General features: G+C 41.9%; 1 protein-coding gene across 3 annotated transcripts in view; it reads left to right on the forward strand.

Annotated features, from left to right (window-relative positions):
* SH3PXD2B (SH3 and PX domains 2B) overlaps positions 1-23,141 on the forward strand; it is a 296,070-nt gene extending 272,929 nt beyond the window's left edge. For all 3 annotated transcript variants that reach the window (XM_073620589.1, XM_073620591.1, XM_073620590.1), the window contains 3 exons: positions 3,602-3,651; positions 17,682-17,807; positions 19,252-23,141. In XM_073620589.1, the coding sequence (XP_073476690.1) occupies positions 3,602-3,651; positions 17,682-17,807; positions 19,252-20,763 (1,688 nt within the window). In that variant the 3' untranslated portion in view covers positions 20,764-23,141. The remainder of the gene's footprint in view (positions 1-3,601; positions 3,652-17,681; positions 17,808-19,251) is intronic.
* The last annotated feature ends 1,570 nt before the right edge of the window (positions 23,142-24,711 follow it).

A 24,711-nucleotide genomic window follows, 5' to 3' on the forward strand; every position in this document is an offset into this window, starting at 1 on the left:
GTTGTGGGTTCTGTTCTCTATGGAAGTACAGAAATGTCCAAAAACTTTAAAGAAAATATTCATATTGCTTATTCAAGGTGGTACAACAGGTTTATTCAAATGATCTTCCCAGCAACATATACCTTCTCTTTCATTCAGGTTCCTACTGGAAGTAAGGAAAATACATTGAGTTTAATGCCCAACTCTAATGCCCCGTACACACGATCAGATTTTCCGACATTAAATGTTGGATGTGAGCTTGTTGGCTGAAAGTCTGACCGTGTGTATGCTCCATGGAACATTTGTTGTCGGACTTTCTGCCAACAAATGTTGGCTAGCAGGTTTTCAAATTTTCCGCCAACAAAACCTTGTTGGCGGAATTTCCAATCGTGTGTACACAAGTCCGACGCACAAAAGTTCACGCATGCTCGGAATCAAGAAAAAGGAGCCGCACTGGCTATTGAACTTCCTTTTTTTCTCGGCTCGTCGTACGTCTTGTACATCACCACGTTCCCACGTTTTTGTTGTCGGAAAGTCTGATCGTGTGTACGGGGCATAAGATAAAGGTAATGCTGCCCATAGATGGATCCTTCTCCTGTGGTTATTTTTTGGATAGGTCCTTCTTCTGGGTGTCCACATCACTGCATGCATGGTGCGGATGATTCCAGCAGATGGACAGCAGAGGGGGTCGTCTCAGGATCCAGAAAAAGACCATCACCAGACCTAAGGGGAGTGAAGGGCACCAGCTGGCAGGGCGGTTAATCTCTGCAAGGGTTAGAGGAAATAGAAGAGAGTTATGGGAAAAATAAATTTCTCATTTGTTAATTGACAGACACAGCCTTCTTTATTCAGAACCATATGGTTATATTGCCCCATATAGGACTAGGACACTAGGCAGAAAAAAGATTTGGCTACGCCCATGGGCAGTCCTAGGTGTTATACACCCCCCTCTCTGCTATAGGCCTTCAGTTTTTTTTCTACCTAGTCAGGAGTGAGGGGATGGATTGACTTCAGGGGTTCCCGATACAGACCCAGTCAGACAATGCCACGGCGGTGGCCTATGTCAACCACCAGGGAGGAACAAGGAGTGTGTTAGCCAGCCTAGAATTAGCCGGCATTCTACGATGGGCAGAGCATTTCGTCCTGGCCATCTCCGCCATTCACATTCCAGGGGTAGACAACTGGCAGGCAGATTACCTTAGTCATCAAGTATTGGACCAAGGGGAGTGGTCCCTCCATCAGGAGGTATTTCAACAGATCTGTCTACGCTGGGGATCTCCAGAGGTAGGATCTGATGGCATCCCGAATCAACAGGAAGGTGCAGAGGTTTGTGGCCAGGTCTCGGGATCCTCTGACAGATGCCTCAGATGCTCTCGTCGCTCCGTGGGTCCAGTATTGTCTGATCTACACCTTTTCTCCTCTCAAACTTCTGCCACGGCTGTTAGACAGGATCCGGTCATTCTAGTGGCCCCGGACTGGCCTTGTCAGCCCTGGTACGCCGACCTGGTGCGTCTGGTCACAGACGCCCCCTGGGGGCTGCCTCTCAGGGAGGATCTGCTATCCCAAGGGCCGATCTTCCACCCTGCTTTACCATCGCTGGATTTAATGGCCTGGCTATTGAAAGCTAGGTGTTGAAGGATAGAGACTTATCTGCGTCAGTGATTCCGATCCTGCTGAAAGCTAGAAAGTCTACTTCCAGGAAGGTATATTATCGGACGTGGAAAGCGTACATTTCTTCGTGTGAGTCAGTAGGGTTTCACCCCCCCATTCCTTTTCGGTGACTCGGATTTTGACTTTTCTTCCAAGGGGCGTCAAAGAATTTGGCCTTGAGTACTGCCAAGGGCCAGGTGTCAGCCGTTTTCTTTCAACGCTCCCTGGCTTTGCATTCCCTGGTGCATACCTTCATTCAGGGAGTGTGACATATGGTCCCAACGGTGCGATCTCCCTTGCCACCGTGGGACTTTTGTACTTTCGATTCTACAGAAGCCTCCGTTTGAAAATATTTGAGAAATTCCCCTGCTGACGTGATCACAGAAGGTGGCCTTCTTGGTGGCTATTACTTCTGCTCGCAGGGTGTCAGAGTTGGTGGCACTATCCTGTCGCAAGCCCTTCTTGGTGATTCATAGGGACAAGGTGGTGCTTCGTTCTTGTCCTTATTTCCGTCCAAAGGTTGTCTTTGATTTCCATTTAAATGAAGACATTGTGTTGCCTTCTCTGTGTCCCAGGCCGCAACATCCGAGGGAATTTGCCTTGCACACCTTAGATGTGGTACGAGCTGTCAGGGTGTATTTGGCGGCCACTGCGCCTTTTCAAAAGTCAGACTCCCTATTCGTTATCACGGACGGACCAAAGAAGGGGCTATCTGCTTCCTCGGGGACCATTTCTAGATGGATCAGGCAGACGGTGACTCAGGCCTATTCTATCAAGGGTCGGGTTCCTCTCTTCCCGGTGAAGACGCACTCGACACGGACGCTGAGTGCCTCCTGTGCCTTCCGTCATCCGGCGTCAGTAACGCAAGTTTGCAAGGCAGCCACCTGGTCGTAGGTGCATACTTTCACAAAATTTTACAAGGTGGATGTGCTGGCATCTGCAGATGCTTCTTTTGGCCGCAAGGTTCTGCAGGCTGCGGTCTAGAGGGTTTTTTTTGCTGGTCAGGTGGGGGCTCCAGGTTGTTCTCGCTGAGCTCCAGTTTGTCTGGTTGGCCTGGTTTTTTGTGTCTGTCAATGAACAAATGAGAAAATAGGATTTTTGACTTACCGTTAAATTCATTTCTCTGAGTTCATTGACAGACACAGCACCCGTCTCTCTATGGAGTTTTAATACTTCTGATACTGCTTGTTACATAACTGAAGGCCTATAGCAGAGAGGGGGTGTATATCACCTAGGACTGCCCATGGCCATAGCCAAGTCTTTTTTCTGCCTAGTGTCCTACTCCTGTAGGGTGCAATATAACCATATGGTTCTGAATAAAGAAGGCTGTGTCAATGAACTCAGAGAAACTGTAAATCAAAAATTCTTTATTTCTATTTTTCCCATCACTCCCTCCCATCTCATCTAACCCAGGAGGAAAGAGTTGAATTCTGCTTTTTAAAGCCCAGCCCTTCTCACGTGACAGTGCTGGCGACTAATGATTGGTTCATCACTGTCACATTGGGGTGGTGAGTCTTTAGCCTGGTATAAACTGATTGGACTGACTGGAATATTACACAGGCCCTTTGTTCTTCATGCCTTGTAATTGAGCAGATCAATGGAAAGGTGAGTATGTGCTCATGAAAAGGGGGCATTAAAGTGCACCAAATGCTTTGATCTGCTTGGAAAAACACAGGTTCCATTTACAGAAGAAAAAATACACATATAAATGCTTGATCACAACCATTTTTTTTTGTATTGCACTGTTAAACAATTCAGCAGGGGTATATATATGAAGATAGTATGAGCAGTAACATTCTAATGTTTAAAAGTTTGAGTTTTAGTGTTTAGATGGTCCATCTAGTCAATCTAATGCCTGGGTAGTAAAGCTCTTTTCCACCATTTCCTATTGGCTATTTTAACACAAAATGTCTGCTACTTTGAGTGAGTAGTAAAGTATTGCTATTTAAATTAATTTTCCCTATTCCTGCAGAATCTCCAATAATGAGACAGAGGCCTCCTCCTCGACGGGATCTTACTATCGTAAGTTTTTTTTTTTCCTGTATACCCCTTAGACATATCTTTTTTCTTCCAACTCTGGTTTGGAGCTGTGGGCTTCCAAAGCTTATGTGTGTGTCTATAAAATATATATCTGAGTGGAACACAATGAACACTGGAATAGAATGTGGAATCAAGAACGTTTGGGTCACTCCTGAAAGGATTTTCACTACCCCAAAAATCCTTTGCTGGACTCTATCCAGTGGTAAAAGTGTTTGCAAAAAGGTAGACTATTCCTGTGGTTAATTCTGTCTTCTTTTGTTCTAAACAAACCTCTCACTGTACCTATTGAAAATGTCCCTCCTTTCAAGGATTTGGGTAATAGAAAATTTGAAACCCTCATAAAAGCTGGCAAGCCCAGCCCTATACCAGCTCTCACTGCTATTTATGTATGTCAAACGGCAACTAACTAGACTAAGGCAATGAATAACCAACATGACACTGTACTTCAGGATTGTGCTGTTACGGAATAATTACAACAGTTGCCTTCTGCACTTCTTTTGTGTAGATGCCCTGAAACACCTCATAAGGCAAATATCCAAAATGGCTCTAATTTCCAATCATATGGGTAAAAGCTTGGACAATGAAAGCTGCCTGTAAAAGACACCTCATATCTATGCCTTTCCAAGGAGGATGTGTGTTTGGTGAGACACCTGACCAGTTTATCAAAGAAATCACAGGTTTGTTACCTTCCTCCCTCAGGGAAAAGCAACAACCCCCCCCCCCCCCCCCCCCCGGGGCTCCTAGCTCATCTAAACACAGAGCACCTGCATGCTCTAACGTGGCTTCAACTTAAGTTTAGCTGTTCCTTTCAGCACACAGCTTGTCCCACAAGAGCCACCAGACCGTCCCCACAATGATGGGGTGCCCTTACTCCTAGGAGTGGGGGGGATGTCTGATACAGTTTGCATCTCTTTGGTTCACAGACATTCCAGATCTGTATGTTCAGTCTGTGGTTTCAATAGGTACAAGATAAAGTTCAAAACTCTACTGCCTCTCTGCTTTTAAAATCAACTAAAAACTAAGCGCAGTCAGATTTGCAGAATGCCCTGAACCACCTCTTGCCCCAGGGAGTTGTACCATTACTGCCACAAGACAAGTTCAATGGACTTCAACCTTTGCAGCAATGCTGGCAGCACTCATACGTCTATTTCTCAAAGACAACCCCTGGATATGATGCTGAGCATGTGCACTCAACTTCTTTGGTCGACCATGGTGAGGCCTGTTTTGAGGGAAACCTGTCCTGTTAAACTGCTGTATGGTCTTGTCCACCGTGCTGCAGCTCAGTTTCAGGGTCTTAGCAATCTTTTTATTGATAGCCTAGGCCATCTTTATGTACAGCAACAATTCTTTTTTTCAGATCCTCAGAGTTCTTTGTCATGAGGTGCCATATTGAACTTCAAGTGACCAGTATGAGAAAGTGAGAGCGATAACACCAAATTTAACACACCTGCTCACCATTCACACCTGAGACCTTGTAACACTAATGAGTCACATGACACCAGGGAGAGAAAATGGCTAATTGGGCCCCATTTGGACATTTTCACTTAGGGTGTTATTTTGAGGGGACAGCAAATTTACACTGTTATACAAGCTGTACACTCACTACTTTACATTGTAGCAAAGTGTCATTTCTTCAGTGCTGTCACATGAAAAGATATAATAAAATATTTACAAAAATGTGAGGGGTGTACTCACTTTTGTGAGATACTGTATACTGCGGCAGGTTTGCTCGGCTGCGCGAATTGCCGTACACGGCATTCTGTGGGTGCGCACGCTTGCGCGCCCATTGGCCAGAGGGGGAGCCAATCAGCGGGTCGGCAATAATTCCCGGCAGAAACAGAACGGGGATCTGCCTGTGTAAACGAGGCAGATCTCCGTTCTGACAGTGGATCACACAGAGATCCTGTCTTCCTGCTATGCAGGAAGACGGATCTGTGTGTTCTCCCAAGCAGCCCATCCCTCATACAGTTAGTAAACACACCCAGGGAAAACCGTTAATCCCTTGATCGCCCATGATGTTAACCCCTTCTCTGACCGTGTCATTAGTACAATGTCAGTGCATATATTTAGCACTGATCGCTGTAATAATGTCACTGGTTCTCAAAAAAGTGTCAAAAATGTCAGTTAGGTGTTCGATCTGTCCACTGCAATGTCGCAGTCCAGCTAAAAATCGCTGATCACCGCCATTACAAGTAAAAAAACTAAGATAAATAAAAATGCCATAAATCTTGTAGGCACTATAACTTTTGCGCAAGCCAATCAATATATGCCTGTTTTTGTTTTTTTTACCAAAAATATGTAGCAGAATACATATTGGCCTAAATTCATGAATAAATTAGATTATTTTTTTTTTTTTTTTGGGTATGTTTTATAGCAGAAAATAAAAAAGATATATTTTTCAAAATTGTCCTTTTTTCTTTTTTGTTTATAGCGTACAAAAAAAAACTGCAGCGGTGATCAAATACAACCAAAAGAAAGCTCTATTTGTGGGGGAAAAAAGGGACATCAATTTTGTTTGGGCGCAATGTTGTACGACTGCGCAATTGTCAGTTAAAGCAACGCAGTGCCGAATCGCAAAAAGTGCTCTGTTCAGGAAGGGGGTAAAATCTTCCAGGGCTGATGCAGTAATTTAAATCTCTGCATTTGCAGTATACATTTAATATCACATCGGTTGTATTTTAGACATACCTGTTGAATCAGAAATCTAGACAATCAATACTAAAATCAGTATCAACTGAAGCCCAAATATTGGAGATCGGGAAAGCCGACTAGATGGTCACAGGAAAGATAGAGTCCTGGCTACATTAAGAAATATAAACACTCAATTAAATGCTATATACTACGTAGTGATAATAATCATTCTAATTTTCCTACTTACAGAGGCACCATTAATTATATTTATATTGATTATGGGCGACTCCCAGTTCTATTCGACTTGTAGCTTGTCCAGATGGAGTATACGAATCTATGACAGCAAATATTGTTGAAATTAGTATTGTATGTTATTACCTTTCATTGATTTTAACTATTGAATGACTATCAGTATATACATAATTGGCAAATGGATATCCAAAATGTGCACCAAAATTATTTTAGAGGAAAAATTTATATCACATATTTTTTGAATTTTTTTATCTTTAGCACATTATATCCACAATTTACAGACCCCTAATTGAAAGTCATTTTAAACCAGCGCTATCATATTAAGCTAATGATCACGTAAACATGAATCCGTTAAAATTGGTTTCTATTAAGCATTAGTTAAAGACAATATTATATCCCACCCATACTATAAGATTTCTCATGGTCTCAGACGGGATCATTCAACTAACAAATAAAACTCAAGAATAATTGCGCTTATTATAAAAAGAAAAAAATTTTGTGTGAAATAGCTGCCAGCATCAAAACAGTGTGGTGCACCGCGCAATAATGATATATAAATGGTGGGTGAATTCAGCGCTATATATAATCAGTGACAGGATGACATACTCTCATCCTGTATATAATTGTGTGGTAATTGATGCAGGTGATACTTTATAGATTAAACAATGAGCAAAGTGAACAGACAATCACAAATAAGATGAATGCAGCACTATATGCAATCGGTGACAAGATGACATACTCGCATCCTATATATAATTGTGTGGTAATTAGAGCAAGTAATGCTCTTACAAAACTGGGCAAAATCAATAGACAATCATAAGTAACTAAAAAATGTCCATAGTAATGAGAAAATCTATTGACATGTGCAAAGCAGTATTCTTGAAGTGAGATGAAAAAACGAATGTAGATGGTAGTTTCTATTCGGAAGGAAATCTCATACACTCGAATCAGCATATAAGGTGGCAGAAGTGGATACTCTTACCGGAGGGGATGGACACAGTCACCATACGGTGGAGTGTCATGCAAGCTTTGGGGATCCAACGATCCCTGAGGTACTGTGCTGGAAGACCATACTGATAAATTCCATCCAGGACAACCGTAGTTTACAGGGTGGTGTATAGATCCACATCAGATAGGAGGATGACCTTCAAAGGCAGCAAGCTCCTGGAGATGGGGGGATGACTTTCAAAGGCAACAGGCTCCTGGAGAGGGCGACTTCCACCTCATGTAAGTTGGATTAGTAAGAAGGAAAGAAAATCTCCACATAGGGCATGAATCCGATAAAAGGATGTTGTTTTATTTAAAAAATGTCAAAAGATATGACAGGCACTGAAAAAACAGTGATCACAAAAATGGTAATAAAATCGCGTGGTAGCAAGACATCGAAAGCTTCAGCTGAAGTTGCTGGGTTGCTGAAGCTTTCGATGTCATCCCCTCCGGTAAGAGTATCCACTTCTGCCACCTTATATGCTGATTCGAGTGTATGAGATTTCCTTCCGAATAGAAACTACCATCTACATTCGTTTTTTCATCTCACTTCAAGAATACTGCTTTGAACATGTCAATAGATTTTCTCATTACTATGGACATTTTTTAGTTACTTATGATTGCCTATTGATTTTGCCCAGTTTTGTATGAGCATTACTTGCTCTAATTACCACACAATTATATATAGGATGCGAGTACGTCATCTTGACACCGATTGGATATAGTGCTGCATTCATCTTATTTGGGATCATTCAACTAAACAGAACTGCACATATCTCCAATCGGTCACAAGCCCAGTTCATTTTATAAAACCCCCATCAAATCATTCTCTGCAGCTATTACCTTTTGTACCACCCCCCCCCCTCCCTTTTAGAATGTAAGCTCTATGAGCAGGGCCCTCCTGTACCTTTTGTATTGTACTGTATTTGTGTTGTCCCCCTATACATTGTAAAGCGCTGCGTAAACTGTTGGCGCTATATAAATCGTGTATAATAATAATAACTTACAGGGTGATGTTTGCCTAAGGTTGTTCCCTCATGGCTCCAGCAAAATGGCCAACAGCCCGCCGGCCTTTTATCTCTCCCACACCGCCCGGCATGTGACATCATGGGCGGCGCCATAGGCGTGCGCACAGGGTGTGCCGGGTGTGCCCAGGCACACCCTAAACACCCTGTGCTGCACAGATACCCCCAACTGCCCTGGCTTCCCACTCCTTCCCTCTGCAGCACTTCTGGCTTCCCTCCTCTCCTCTTCTGCCGGGTGTTGCTGCGGAGATGCCCCTTCCCTTTCTGAATGAACATGGTGAGTGATGTGAGTAGTAGTGAGTAGTGTGTGTTTGAGCTTTGGGGTGCACACCCTAATGCAATAGGCTGCACACACCTATGGGCAGCACGTGGTCACTGGATAGTCCAGCCAGAGTGCAGATATGGAAGAGAGGCGCGGACCGCAGTGCGCGCCTTCCCCTCCCATACAGGAAGAGAAAGGGAGCATCTCCTCTCATACAGGACGTCAGCGTCAGCCAACTTTGCAAGAATGTAAATACCAAAGAAGTTGTAGGTAGAGCGGCGCCATCTAAGGATTTACAGCACATGCCGCATCCACCAACATCTCCAATGGTCCTCCGGGTGTCCCCACAAGGAAAATTCATGGACAGAGACCAAGTCTCAGCCATGACAGGACTAAAAACGACACCATGGAAACAGAAGTTTCCAGAGTGCCTGGGCGTCCGTGTACCACTGATCAATCGCTCCAAATAGGATTACTCAGAGAACAATTTTAATTTCACAAAATTTCATTCAAATCTTTAACAGCAAATAATGATAAAAAACAACGCATTACAATACAGAGCACAAATACGTAATTTGCCGTAATACAGTCTGAAAATATTTAATGGAAAGGACTATAGGAAGGGTTTGTAACTCAGACAATCATTAAAGTGTTACTAAACCCAGTAATATAAAAATAGTCCCCCCACAGTGCCCACAGCTTATAAATCTTCTTTTTACATTAAAATATTGCCACTATGTACCTTTTTGGCTGATCTGTATACCACGGTCAGTAATAAACTGCACAGTTTCTCCAGTGCTGAGAGTACAGGTAGGAGGAGATTTCCACTTCAGCCTGTATACATGACCACATGTGTGATGCCAATATCATGTGATCTGGCTTGCTCTGAGAACAAGTAATTGTTCTCTCCAGCATAAAAGCCACTACTGAGCATGTGCAGGTTGGTTACTCTGCCTATGTTAGCTGGCTTTCCCCAGATAGACAGTGCAGGGGGGGGGGGGGGGGTCTATGCATACAGGATAAAATGGCCTTTGTAAACAATGCAGAGGATTAACCCCTGAAGTTCCACAGTGAGTATAACAAGCTTGCTATGCTGCATATACAGACAGATTTTACTGTTGTGGGTTTAGTAACACCTTAAGCCTGGGGGGTTGTGTAGCCCCCCCCCCCCCCCCCCCCCCAGGACATAAATCCATTTGGATTATCCTTGTAGCAGATATTTATCTACACTACCACCTCTTTCTGATATTGGAATATGTTCCAAAGCTGCAAATTTGATCATATCAAGATTGAATCTGTGATATAATCCCATATGGCGACTTACAGGATTCTCCATTTTTAGTTTTGAAATAGTTTTTACATGATCTCTTATCCTATGAAAAAACAGGTGTTTGATTTCTCCTATATGATAACTGGCATGTCATCATATAGACTATACCTGGAGTTTGACATGTTACTCTATGTAGAACCTTTTTAATTTGACCATTAGGGAGTTTTATTTGGTGACCTCGTTGAATAAGAGAGCAGTAATTGTATGTACCACATGTACCACAGGCATAAGTTCCTGTTGTCACAACTTGCTTGCATTTGGTTTTAGGTAGAATGTAGTGACTTTTTACAAGATAATCCCGTATGGCTTTTGATCGCTTGAATGTTATTTGGGGTTTGGAACTGATGTGCTTCTGAACTTTTGGGTCAACAGAGGTCAATATTTGTTCATGATGTGTCTTAATTGACTATGTTGTTGTGTATATTTGGTTATAAGTCTCATGGTTGTATTTTGGACTTATTACGTTCCCCAAATATTAATTAACTACCTGATTGATTTTTAGCTCTATTGTATGCCTTTTTAAGACATTTTGGGCTATATGCACGGTGGTGTAGTCGTGTTTGTAAATCCCTTGCTTTTTGTTCAAAGTCATCATCTCCAGTACAGTTTCTCCAAATACGTAAGTACTGGGAGTATGGAATACTTGAAATAAGTGACTGTGGATGTGCACTTGATGCATGGAGAATAGTATTCCCAGCCGTTGGTTTACGATAAAGGGAACTTCCTAAAGTGTTGTCTGTATTAATGAAGATTTGGACATCTAGAAAGGTAACTGAGGACTGATTACAGTCCACTGTAAATTTCATATTAAACTTGTTTTGGTCTAATGCTTCCATGAACTCCATCAGTTCCTCCCGATTTCTACCCCAGATCAATAGCACATCCTCTATAAAGCGATGCCATGAAATGACATCATTGAGACTGGTCAAGTTGTCGTCACGTGAAAAAAGGTGACGCTTCCAGCCTCCCAGGTACAGGTTGGCATAGACAGTAAGGATATTATATATTATATAAATTTTTTTTTTTTTTGTTGGACACATTCATATCTGTATTATTTTTCATTGGTTGTATTTTGCGAGCACTGTCTAGTGTTTATATTGTTTTTGCATGTAAGCCAGAGGGTAGTAAATAGCAGCTGCAACTTTAGATCATAAGCTATTTTTTTTGTAGCGGGTGCTTACTTTAGTATATACACAAAGGGGTTAAGTTACTAAAACTGGAGAGTGGTAAATCTGGTGCAGCTGTGAATGGCAGCTAATCAGCTTCTAAGTTCAGCTTGTTCAGTGAAACTTTGACAATAAAACCTGGAAGCTGATTGGTTACCAAGCACAGCTGCACCAGATTTTGCACTTTACAGTTTTAGTAAATCAACCCCAAAGCTACTGCAGCTTCAACCTTGCAGCTTTCTGGATTAGTTGACTTTTTAACCAAGGAAGAATATGAAGGGCTGGCTTGTAAAATTGCTTCAGTCGCCGGATCCTACTTTCGGTGCTCTTCTAGGCATGTAGTACAATGGCCATGGATCCTTGGTCCATTTCCTAGTGAAGCCCTGTACCCCTCACGGGTTATTCCCACCAGGAGAGTGAAGATCCGCATGGGGCTTAGTCGCTAACATCCATTTCCAATTGGTAGGATTGTTAGAATGCTGATGTAAGTCATAGTTGCAGCCCTATATGGGTCCCAGGGTGCTGACTGCTCCAGTCGGTCAGGGGAAATGTGGAGCACCAGGCTGCAACTTTGTGTCACAGACAGTGGCAAAAGCAGCATGTTGCTTTTGTTTTTTTTGTTGTTTTTTTTTTATTTGGTGCCCTTTTTTCTAACTGTGTATCCTGCAAGTGTGGGTCAAGGTTGCCACTGTACCAGGGCAACCTCCTTCCCATTGAGACCCTCTGTACGTGTGTATGTTTTTTGTCTACATGTGTACGCAGCCTGCTGGTTTCTCTGTGGCCTCATCTTGAGAAAATCGTTGTGTTGACCAAGTATTTTCCTCAACCATACTCAGTTGAGCAAGGGTCCCTGGAGTGGGCTGTCCCATTCATGGACCCAGTCATTTCCTCATTTACCAATACCCCATCAGCCCCTATTGAGGATGTCCCCATTTTCAAGGACTCTGTAGGTAAACGTATAGAAGCTATCTTTAAGGTCTTTTTCCTCTCTGGTTGGTCCTGCTATATAATCATTCTGTTGCAACCATGTCTGTCAGACCTTCTCTGTTTGGTCCATGATCATTTGGGCCCAGGACATTTCAAGTGCTTGGGTCCAGAACGTTTTATCTTGGGGCAGTTTCTGCCTTCGCCTCGCGTCATGCTCTCAAATTTTTCTTTCTCCCCACAAAAGCAGGTGGATCTTTGTGCTTTTCTCTGGCAGCTCCTCTTGCAGGAGGTTACTACCCTGTCCAAGAAGAGAGGTTTTAGGGCCTCTTGTTGAACCTGTTCAATGTCTCAAAAGGCATTAACCCAGTCTCAACAGATTCCTTCAGTTCCAATAACTCTGTATGGAATCTGCAGTTAGCCATCACCTCCCTTCTTCAACCTGAGGACTTTTTGCCCTTTGTGGACATCAAGTTTGCCTACGTGCACATCCCCATTTTATACAACCAAATGGCAGCCACCCCAAACTTTAACTAGCCTTTGCAACAAGCAGCACATGGAAGGACAATGCACATTAAAAACAAACAAAAATTCACAGCTCATTTACCAGCTAGCCTGCAACAAAACCTAATTGACCGTGTCTAACAGTTCACCTTAAAAAACAAGGGGTTTAGTCGCACACATGTATGAGCCACAGTGGTTACGTCAAGTCATCCCAGTGTTACTGTGGTTCCTAACTCTATAATTTTGAGAGTCTCCCAAGTTGGAGCACATATAAAGCAGTTGATAGATTAAGGGAAGGTTTGCCTGGAGGGAGCCCATCCCTCCTTAAAGGTGCACAGATGCATGAGACCCCCAGCAAGGGTACAATGGCAGCGGAAGGTATCCAGTGCATCCCCACACCAATGGCAACTGCCCAGCCTATAACTAGCATCAGCAATACCTGTTTTTTTTTTTCTGTGGGGATGCTACTCTACCAGGTTGTTGCTCTTCCATTTGGCCTGTCCATGGTACCCTGCTTCTTCACCATGGTGTTAGCTCCTGTCCTACTTCTTCACTACTCTCAGGATATTCTCACTATAAGATACCTAAACAATCCTCCTATTGAAGGAACAGTCGGCCCAGAGACTGTCTGCCAATGTCCATCGAACAATAAAAATCTGGTGAGTGGTTTGGATGCATCACAAATCTCCAGAAGTGCACGCTGGAACCAACCCACCACATGGAGTATCTGGGCCTGATTTTAGACACGGCCCTGTCCAAGGTATTCCTTTTTCTGAACAAGCGCCTGACTCTGCACCCATGTTCGGACTCTACAGTCTAGGGGACATCCCACCATCTGCTTTAGCATGAAGATCTTTGGCCCAATGGTGGCCCGCAAACCACCAACTCAAGTTGGACAAGCAGTTTCTGGATCATCCCACTCACCTTGCTAGACTTACTTGACTACTACAAGACCAGATTTGCCATTGCGTGATGGATTTCCACTCCAGTGCTGGATATGAGAAAGTCCTTCCCCCACCCCCTTGATTTATTAGAAGTGGTCAGAACAGATGCCAGCCTTAGGGCTGTGGAGGGGTCCTGGGAACCCTCTCCCTACAACGGACCTGACCATATGAAGAAACCCAGATTCCTAGTAATATCCTGGAACTTGGGACAATTTAGTCACTTTAATGCTGGACCTCTTGTCTACAAGGTCACCTGACCAGGATTATTCAGTTGCCATGGGAGTGACCTACACCAAGAGGTACCAGTAGTCACGCAGCTTAAAGAGAAGTGGACCTCATTCTAGCTTGAGTACTTCTACAGTGATCGCCCCAAATTTCCAGGTCCTGTGTCGAGCTTGCCCCACTGTATACGGACCATAGGTGGTCGCTTGCTCAGCACTGCTGCAGTTCACATGATTCCTTTTTTTTTTTTTTTTTAATGAATTCAAGGTGTTCCCTGGACGAGCTGACGTCATTACCCTTCCTTCCAATATCGTACAATCAGAGAATGCCTGTATTCATTGAAAAGAAAAATACATGGTGTTCTGTGAATGGCCAGTTGTTGCAGACTGCTCAGTATTCAGTGAAGCAGCTGCTCGACACAGAATCCAACAGATTGCCTTGGCAGTGCCAAGTACTACAGTGCTTCTACAGCAGTCCCTCAGGCAGGATATATGCATACTTACATTAGACCAGCTTGGATGAATGTAAGTATGCGATTAAGGTGATACCTGGAGTTCAGCTTCAATACTTTATGAATAGACCCCCACATGTAAGGAAAGAAACTGCCTTACATTTGGCATGACATCTCTAATTTTTTTTTTCTCTCCTTTACCTGGGGTCCAGTAGCTCTTTCATTAGCGTAACCACCTAAAGTGGTTGTAAACTCCATTTATGAAATTTGACCTAGTCACATATATCTGTAGTGCTTACTTATCTCTCTCAAAAGCTTATAAGTGCTGTGTCTTTCTGCTGCTCCATTCCTCTGTTATCTGCAGAGTTATTATTGACAAGTTCTCCGACACACAAGATAACAAACAGCAGCTGAAAATTTGTGTTGGGGAGGGAGCTTAGGCAGAGGAACATGCAGAGCTGTACTGTGAATAGACAAGCTCTCTGCTAATTTACCTCTATGTGGAGTGGGGTGTGCCTTTCCTCCAATCATCTCTCACACAGTGTAAGCCCAGACTCCACACCCACTGCTGAATGAGGAAGAAAGTTTCTGACACAATATGCACTTTCCAAAGATTGTAGCAAGGAAAAGACAGCAGATATACAAATAAAACCTATGTAGGGAGATTTGTTTAATCCCTGTGTATCCTCTGAGGCTGTTCACTTCACTGGGTATGGGTTTACATCCATTTTAAGGAAAAATTCAGCTAATTTTCTAGGACTCATCTCCTACATTCTGCTCCTCTTCTGCTTCAGTTCCCCTGCCCTTAAACACTGGCAATTCCTGGCTATCATTTTGGGACTTGCTATGTATCATATAACAGCAAGCAGCTGTTAAAATGCTATGAAATGATACTTGCAGGTGTCACTGGGCAAATCTAGGATAGTAATACACTCTATGTACTTTTTCATTAATTTGTAAATCAAACGTGTCATCTTTGATCTGCATATGTCATCAGTTAAAGCAACCTGACAAAGAAGGGTGCATTGGGTGCATTCAAACCTGTGAATTTACCCTGCCTCCAATTAGGGTGTCCGTCTATGAAACTGTGATCAGCGGTGATCCAATCACAGTCCATTAACGGTTTATGAAACAGAGATGATCGGGGAGAACTCATTCTCCCCAGACCATCTCCACACACTGAGAAGCTGTAATAGACTGACACAAAAAAACGTGCAGTTTATGAAGCTGTGATCTCAGCACTTCACTGGGGATCTGAGTCAAAATTCACCCTCCACGATTCACCAGCTCAGAGGTGGAGAATTGGGGAGTGAAGAGAATACCGGAGGAAGGAGGAAGATTTTTGACTTCTTCCTTGTTCAGACCCTCCAAAACAGTAAATATATATATATATCTATATCTATCTCTATAGATATAGATATATATATATTAATTAATAAATACTAGATATATAATGTGTGTGTGTATGTGTATATAGTGTAGGGGGGCAGATATTTTGTTAATGAGGAGGGTGGCCTCCTTCGGGAATGTCTGTGTACTGTGCAGTGATAATTTATCACTGCTTAAAAAACTGACACCTCTGTATTTCAGTGAATTTCTGGTACTGTAATCTCGTAAAGACTCACGAGATTCCAGTATCAGGGGCCGTTCTCCATTGTTCAAAGCGTTTGTAGATCGCTTCGCTCCTCCAAAGGAGATGCGATCTACAAAGCTTCATAAACTGGCATCCTGAAGAGAATGATCTCCTCTGAGAATGCTGAAGAATGGAACAGTGAAAAATTTTCACTGCTCCATAAAAGGACACCACTATGTGAGAACTCCACAGTTTCCCCAATTAGCTGCAAGTAGGCAGTCCTACTGAAAGCAATGGGAGTTTGCCGACTCTCGCAGCGATCACATGCAAGTGATCGGCCCTGGATAGAGGCAGTGTGCATACAGGCCAATTACTCACATGTGATCACTGCATGAGCCATAACATGCGAGTGGGCATGATTAGTTGTGAGAGCCGGCAACTTTCAATGGGGCTGCCTAATCATAGGAACCCTCTCTGAGGTTCTTGCATCTAATCACAGGCAGGGTCCATTTGCAGGTGTGAATGCACCCTAATAAAAAAAGTAGTAATGCTATTATAACATATTCCCATTTTTAACCCTTATTTAACTCCAATCAACCCTAATTAAATGCTTCCTCTCCTTCTACCCTTGGCCATTATTTATTTTTGTTTTGTTTTGTTAATTTTTTTTTTAGCATTACATAAGAAAAAAATCCTGGTGCCATAAGGAAAAAACAAAATCTCTATAGCTTTAGTCAGCTAACTTACCTGTAATGAAGAATGGATCCTGTGGAAATCTTCACTGCAGAGATGCCCAGTCCTCTTCCTGCTGCTGAACTTTTGGTGCCAAGTTCCCAAACGAGGACCTGCTACCTCCTCAATCCTCCTCCATCATTGAGAAACTTTCTTTCATTGCTTTCCTGATTTTTAAATGGAGGAAAGTCTGATGAATCGCAGGAGTCTCTCCCCCATTTACAGATCGTTTTACAGGCAGTGAATGCAATGAAAGAACATTTGGAAGAGGAGTGAGTGGGTCCTCATAAGGAACTTTTTACTGCAGCTTCATATAAGACCCACAGCTATTAACAATCTCAGCCCTGGAGGTTCAGGAACAAGAGGAAGACTTCCTGAATTGAAGATTTCTACAGGATCCAGCTGCCTGAATGACATGGGACATCCTTCATTACATGTGTTCACGAAACCGAGAGAGGTTGTTTCTATGGCTAAATTCAGCTCTAACACACATTCTTTTTTGCCTAGGAGCCCCTGAGCTTGGAACCCTTAACAAGTAGACAACTTGATCTCAAAATCAGGGCTGTGCACACTATTACCCAGTATCTCATAATGCAGTAAGCACATCTCTATATGCCTCTTTGGGATGAGAGGGCCAGGGGCAAGTTCTGACTTTGAGCTCAAGTGGACATCTAACTTGCTAAGTGTGGTGGGCTTTGGGTGCCTAGTGTATGAGGTGAGCGCGGTAAAAAAAAAAAATCACCTTGCATATGCTCTACTCCTTTAGTAAATCAACTTGCATTGGGAGAAGGAGAGCAGTAACCTGAGCTGTTCTGTAACGAAGATACCATGTGTCCCACTCCTTACCACCCTATTGTTTATTAGTGAAGCTGCCTATTAGCATGATGGACCAGTAGCAAATCTCTTGAAGAGTGGGACAGAGCCAGTGACCAAAAAGCTGGCCATTTCAGCATTGCTATTACAACTGACTGAAATTACATTGTGATATTGTTCTAATTTGTTTCTGCAGCCCCGAGGACTAAATCTCCCCAAACCTCCAACTCCACCACATGTTGAAGAAGAGTACTACACCATTGCAGATTTTCAGACCACCATACCTGATGGCATAAGTTTCCAGGCTGGACTGAAAGTTGAGGTGAGGTTTTAGCCTTAAAATATTGCTGAGCTATATTTTCTGATGCATATTGACTAAAAAATGAGATCCATACAATTGCTAGGAGTACTCTCATTTGCCATTGCCTCCATTAATGTTGATTACCCCCACCTTTGTAGATGTACTCTTGCCCACTTGCCTTTTAAAAGGGAACAGATTAGGATAATAGTTACCTATCAGTTGAGCCTTCCATCCAACATACAGGGCTGCCTTTGCCTCACCCCTGGAAGTGTTACTAGATTTGTGGTAGGCATGGTATTGTGCAGCACATTTCACATGTCTTCTATAATGATTTCAGGACTGGAGCTTTGGCACCCTCTAGTGCTGGATATAAACCTTAGGTGAGCCACATAATTGGCCATCCTAAAAGGTTTCCTTGAACCTGAGTAATCTTTCTTAACCACTTGCTGACTGCCCTATAGCAATTTTACTTAATACAGGGTGGCAGCTGTGCGCTGGATCACATATATATACACGTGATCCTGCACTTCCGCCTGCAGGGGGCCCACGCACCGGGATGTGTGGACGCCGGACACTCGGTGTCTGCCAGCACCTGCCAATCACCGGGCAGAACCTCAGAATGGAGCTCTGTAAACAAGGCAGAGTTCTATTCTGAGAGGGGGAAGGAATGTATTCTGTGTTCTCTTCCCCTAGTAAGAGCAACACACATAGTAAACACAAACACTGGCTAGGCACACTTTGTCCTTTTTCCTTAGATGTTTAACCCCTTCCCAGTCAGTGTCATTACTACAGTGACAGTGCATATTTTTAGTACTGATCACTGTATTAGTTTCACTGGTATCCGCAACAAACGTGTCAGCATCCGATTGTCCGCCTGCAATATCGCAGTCCCCCTATAAGTCGCAGACTGCGCAATTGTCAGTTAAAATATCGCAGTGCCGTATCACAAAAAGTGGCCTAGTCATGAAAGGGGGGGGGGGGTAAATCTTCCAGAGGTCAAGTGGCTAATGGAACCTGTAATATTAAATTTATATAGGCTAAACTTTTTTTTTTAGTTTTGTTAATGCTAGTTGACTGGCTATTATGCTGATCCATTGGCTTTTGCCACCAAAATGGAACAAGTATACAGATCAGAAGCTCAGGGCTTCATGCTTGTTTTGGCTCAGTGATTCAAAAGCATTGAAGTTAGAGACAGCAGCCAGGGTGATAGTTTTCAAAAGGCACATTTTGTAAAGGGGAAAATCTACATAATTGTGTTAATGGATTCCAGGCCACCACCACCTTCCTCCAAGACATGTTTAACTTACAAATGCATTTAGTATCTCAGGTTGTGTCATTTTATATTGATGGGTTTATAAAAATTGTTATTTCAAATTGCAGTGTTGATTACTAGAGTTAAACTTACATTTCTTCCAGGATTGTTGAATAGAGTTTCCTTTATAATCTGTTATTGGTTTCATTTTAGGTTGTTGAAAAGAACCATAGTGGTTGGTGGTATATACAAATTGATGATAAAGAGGGCTGGGCTCCTGCCACCTTTATTGACAAGTACAAAAAAACTAGCAATGCTCTAAGGCCCAATTTTCTGGCACCTTTACCCAATGAGATGGCCCAGCTGTGCTTGTCTAATGCTTCTACAGAAAACACCTCTGTGGAGGAAGCATCTGGGCCATGTAGGCCTCTGCCTGAACCACCACAAAATGGTACAGACCCTGTATCCAAATGGTCAAAAGAATGGAAGAACAAAGACCCCGGTTTCAAAAGTTCTCCCTTGGATGGCAAAGAACAGTTTTCAAATAGTGTGTATGATGAGGCAGCTGTTGATGATGGGGAGGAGAAACCAAGTCTACCTCCGAGGAGGGAATCCATGCTAAAAACTGAAGAGGTATCTGAGCGGCCAAGCATGCCACAGCATCGAGCTCCCCCTCCAAAACCTTCAACCAGCATGATGGTATCAAGTATTCAAAAGCAAGTCCCTTCAAAGGAAGTCAAGAAACCAGAGATAAAAAATGACAAGAGCAAAATGTTTCAGTTGAAAAATGAAATGGGTCTCGAGTGTGGACACAAAGTATCACCCAAAGAGCTAAAAAAGCCAATGCTTAAGCCTGTTGTTAACAAACCTAAGCCTGAGATATCATCCGAGAAACCTGAATTAATGGTTCCAAACCCCTTTCTCAAAGCTAAACCACAGGTCAAACCCAAACCAGTCGCCACAAGCAAAACTGAGGGTAGTTCAGAAGATAAGGTTGACATTTCAAATCTGAGAAGCAGACTTAAACCCTCTGGGAAATCATTAGATAAAGGTAATGAGCAAGAGCCTTGTGCAAGTAGTGGGGTGAGCGACACTGCAGTGTACAACTGTATAGGGGCTGCTGGCAGACCCCTTGATAAACCTGATCAAAAACATCTGTACAAGCAGGACAATAGTATTCCTGGTGAACCACCTTCTAAAGCACTTCCAGTACCACTTAGGACTGTTGACACTGAACCAAAGGCTGCAAGAGATCCACCCCAGAGGCCTGTAATTCCACCAAGAAGACCACCTCCTCCCAAAAAAGTTTCCATGTCTAGTGAAACAAATGAAAGTAGGGCAACACAGATAAAAGAAAGTTCTGATTTTACAGTTGCTCATATGGCTAATCGACCCATAATGGTTCCTCCTAAAGCCAAGCCGCTCATTTCTTCATCGGGTAGCGATGATACCAAAGTGAGAAATAGCTTTGTTCCCAAGATGCCGGCATCCAGACTAGCAGATAAATCAGAAACAAAAGAGAAGCCTGTATCCAGTACTCCGCCTTCTCAGTATGTGGCAGTTGCTGATTTTGATGGAGATGAGGATACTAGTAGCTTTAAAGAAGGAACAGTATTTGAGGTTCAGGAGAAGAGTTCTAGTGGCTGGTGGTTCTGTAGGGTTCTTAGTGGAGGCCCCACTTGGGAGGGCTGGATACCTTCCAATTATCTAAGGAAGAAGCCATAATGGCTTGCCTAGTTTACACAGTTACCTAGCTTCTTACTTTCACTCCTATTTAATTAGTCCATTAATTTATAGTTTTTACTTCAAGTCTGCTTTTTTATAAAAAAAAAAATAAAAATACATTCCAGTTTTATTCACACCTCGCCTAAAGAGAACAGCTTGCTATGTGGACAGCATGTAGAGAAAATGTGGGCATCCCCTGACTGAACTGCAACTTCCAGCATGCTCTGATGCTAAAGGCAACAGAACTGACCTGAAAACGGCTGTATGATGATTCCACCATGAAGAAGATGACTGCTGAAATTGTTCTTCCCTGGATTATGGAATTGTGAACAGAGATAGCATAAACAAAGCCAAATTGTCCTGTCTTCTCCATATTTGGCCATCACTAACCGAGCCAATATTCTTGGCCAAGTCATACTTAAGCCACTGTTGACAGTGGCTTCATGGGACTGTACAGTTTAAAACTTTATTTTATGTTTTCTGTTTTATGTTCAGAGCAGTGATAACACAAGCTCGACAGGATACTTAAATATTTTATGATAAATTTAAATTGCAGCCTGGCATGTTTCAGTTTATAAAATCCCTACTGTGCTAAAAGGGCAACTAAATGATGGTGTCATTTTGCAAGTTATATATTTTTTTCTTTAAATACCAAATTATTATTTTCTTCATTTTTTTACATTGTTTTTGTGATTACGTCTATCATAGGAAAGGGTAATAGTATTGTAAGGCCAATAGAGGGCAGCAATATCCAGTAAAAAGTGGACAAAGCTGCAAGGATGTTTTTTTCCCTTATAACCCAGTACACCAATTCTTTCATGTTTAAAAAAAAATCAGACAAGATAAAAACAATAAATTAAAGATAAAAAAAACAAGACAGACACAACCTGTGCAATAGCACATCTCTGTGAGTGTGCATAGGCCAGACCAATGGTAGGAATAGGGTATGCATAGTACCTGCATGGGCTCATTTACATTACTGTGCTCTTCATATAACTATGTCAGAAGCTGATTAACAACCTGGAAATGTTATATTTGGTTATTTTAAAAACCTCAAAAGGACTATTGAGCATCTAGATTGTTTTTATAACTGAAAATAGTCTTGATTAGCAATCTATATGTGTAATCTTGAGCCAATTTAGCAGCTGCATTTGTATCTTGCTCATCGCAGCCTGGTAGAAAAGTGAGGCAAGAGCATATCCCTTCAGGAGTCTATGCTACTTATTTGATATCTATCAAAGAGCTTATATGTATAAAATGTTTTCTGAGAAGGCTATATTTAAAGTGCATTTATTATGTTTTACAAACTCCTTTGGTACAGGAGCAGTGCTCCATATCCAGCCATTGTCTTTCTTTGCCCTGGAACTGTGATTTGAGAGGTAGAGATGAACATACTTTCTTAGTGTTTGTTTTTTTTTTTTTCTTTTTTGAAAGGCTAAGGTGGCTTTTCAGGGGTGGGGCTTAAATAATAAATCAAGTTTTACTCATATAAGGGACAGATTAGGATGAGGCTTAAAGTTGTCTTAGTTTGTGAGTTAGGTAAACTGGGAATTATGGTGTTATATCCATATAGTGATTCTGTATCTCTTGTTTACTTTGACAGATGTTGTTAAACATCAGCAAGGCAAAAACCTATGCGCACATTGCACATCGTTTCTTAGTATTTTATTGTATCCTTGCAGTATTATGTATTCTGATCTGTTCCTTTACAACAGATGAGGTTATTATCCTTTGCTGCATGTAACCTTTGTCTATATGTATGTATCCAATATACTTCATTTTTTTTATTTTATACATTCCCATTTTCAGTCTGGTCATGTTTGCCATAAAATGTCATCAGTATAGGATCTTTTTTTTATCCAATTAACAAATGTCAATGTATACCACTTGAATTACCCACTGTATTTTTGCTGCCAAATCTTTCCTTATAGTTGGTAATTATCGCTGATGGTGCCTTTCTGACTGCCTTGTTTTGAATGTGCCATCATCAGACCACCATCCCATGGGCTTTCTTGCTCATACCTAATGCATATTTTATGATGGAGCCCAAGTGACCTTTCCTAGTGCCCATTACTGTGCCTTCATAACGCATGCTTAGTTTGTAACAATCTGCTCTTACCTCTCATTATGTCTCCCATTTGGCGCCATGATGGCAACACACCAAAGACATGTTTTGTTTTTTTATAGTTAAGGGATCATCTAGTGTAATTTCTTTGTATAGATTACCAATGTGTCAGTTATAATGAACTGATTTACCTTCCATACATCTTGCAATTATGCAGACTTCATTCTGCCCATCAAATCTTCAAAAAAAAATAAAAAAATCTATTAGTGTTTTGACTCCTGTACTAGGGCAATAAAGCTTTTTTTTTAAGTTACTTTTGTGTTTTTTCGTTCTTTTTTTGCCTTGTTAAACATCAGTCATGGGGGAGCAGTGTTGCTGTTTTACCACTAGGTGGCTGCAAAGTGTTATACATTTGTGGTTGAATTGAAAGTGTGGTGAAAGGACTGAACCATTTTACCAGTAGTCTAGCAAGGTCCTTGAGATGGATAAAAGACTCTATCTACAGTATATGGAAATTAAAGTTATTTTGGTGTCAATAAACATTCTGGAAACAGAACCCTTTAGCTGACTAAACCTTTTGCTTTGTCACAGGTTTGGCTAATGACTTGTGAATTATTATGTTTAATTATTTATGAGGACTCTTGTTTATTTAAGTAGCATTCACCAGCATCTGTTCCTAAATACAAAGAGATGCATATTGTAATTTTTGTCCTACTTTTAACTTGATAAATGTCACATACTCTGTACATTCGCCAGACATTCAGTTTGCACACCTGCCAAACCAAGGTCATGGATCCAAGCAATGAGTCTGGATGGAGATCTGGAGTCCATGCTGCATTATTGGAAGGATCTTTTTTTTTTTTTTTTTTTTTTTTTTTCTTCCTCATTTTAAAAAGTTAAAGCGACCAGCAAGTAGCCTGGCACACTGGCCATTAGAGCAGTATCCCTATACCTAGGGCAGGGGGGGGAAACCATCTGCAATATACTGTTAGCCCATGATAAAGGAATTGTGCTGAATATTTTTATTTATTTTTTGTGTGCTCAGGAGGAATTCTGGGGACATCACTAGTATTAACACTGTTTTAGTAAAATAATTGATATAGTGAGTGAAGTAAACCAGTGTGTTCTCTGATCAGACATTAATGTGCAAGAACTTTCAAACATCCTTTTTATAATGGGAAAAGGTTCTATATACAGTATACATGTTCATCCACTTATACAAGTTTAGAAGGATCATATGTAAAGCATACTATGCCTCCATGCTGTTTGCACTACGGGAATGAGATTCACCTGCTTCTCTCCACTAGGCTCAGTACTAGTATGTTAGCAGGCATTTATGGAAGTCTCCTCTTTGCATCCTTTTGTTTGCTCAAACCTATAGATGCACTTAAAACTAGACTTCCAAAATAACTGATCAGGTTAGAAATGAGAGTTGCCACATTACTTGAAGGTGCGCGCTGCAGGTCCACATTCTTATCTTTCCTTCACCAATTAGTAAAGGATGGCTGCATATTCATCAGCTATAGCTCCCATAAAACTTAAAGATATTTGTAAAGGGCATTAGCACCCTAAATGTACCCAGGTGAAAAAAAAAGCAGGGCACTGGTGCAACTGCCAAAAAAAAAAGGCAAGGAATGATAAATGAAAGGAGTCTTTAGTCCTTGAGAAAAGTCCATAAAAAAACAATGTGGCATGAAGTTCACATTATGGCAGCATCAGTAGTCTCTGTTCCAAGCAGGATCTGGGAGGGTTCCCACCAGCAATCCGTGTATAAGCAAAAAAAGGAGAGAAAAGCGCCACTATCTAAGTGTAGCATTTATTAAAACATTGGTGAAATGAAAAACAAATATGCACTCAAGTTTAAAAGAAAAGCGTATCAATAA

The sequence above is a fragment of the Aquarana catesbeiana genome, linkage group LG03, assembly GCF_042186555.1.
Source record: "Aquarana catesbeiana isolate 2022-GZ linkage group LG03, ASM4218655v1, whole genome shotgun sequence".
In the NCBI taxonomy this organism is placed as follows: Eukaryota; Metazoa; Chordata; class Amphibia; order Anura; family Ranidae; genus Aquarana; species Aquarana catesbeiana.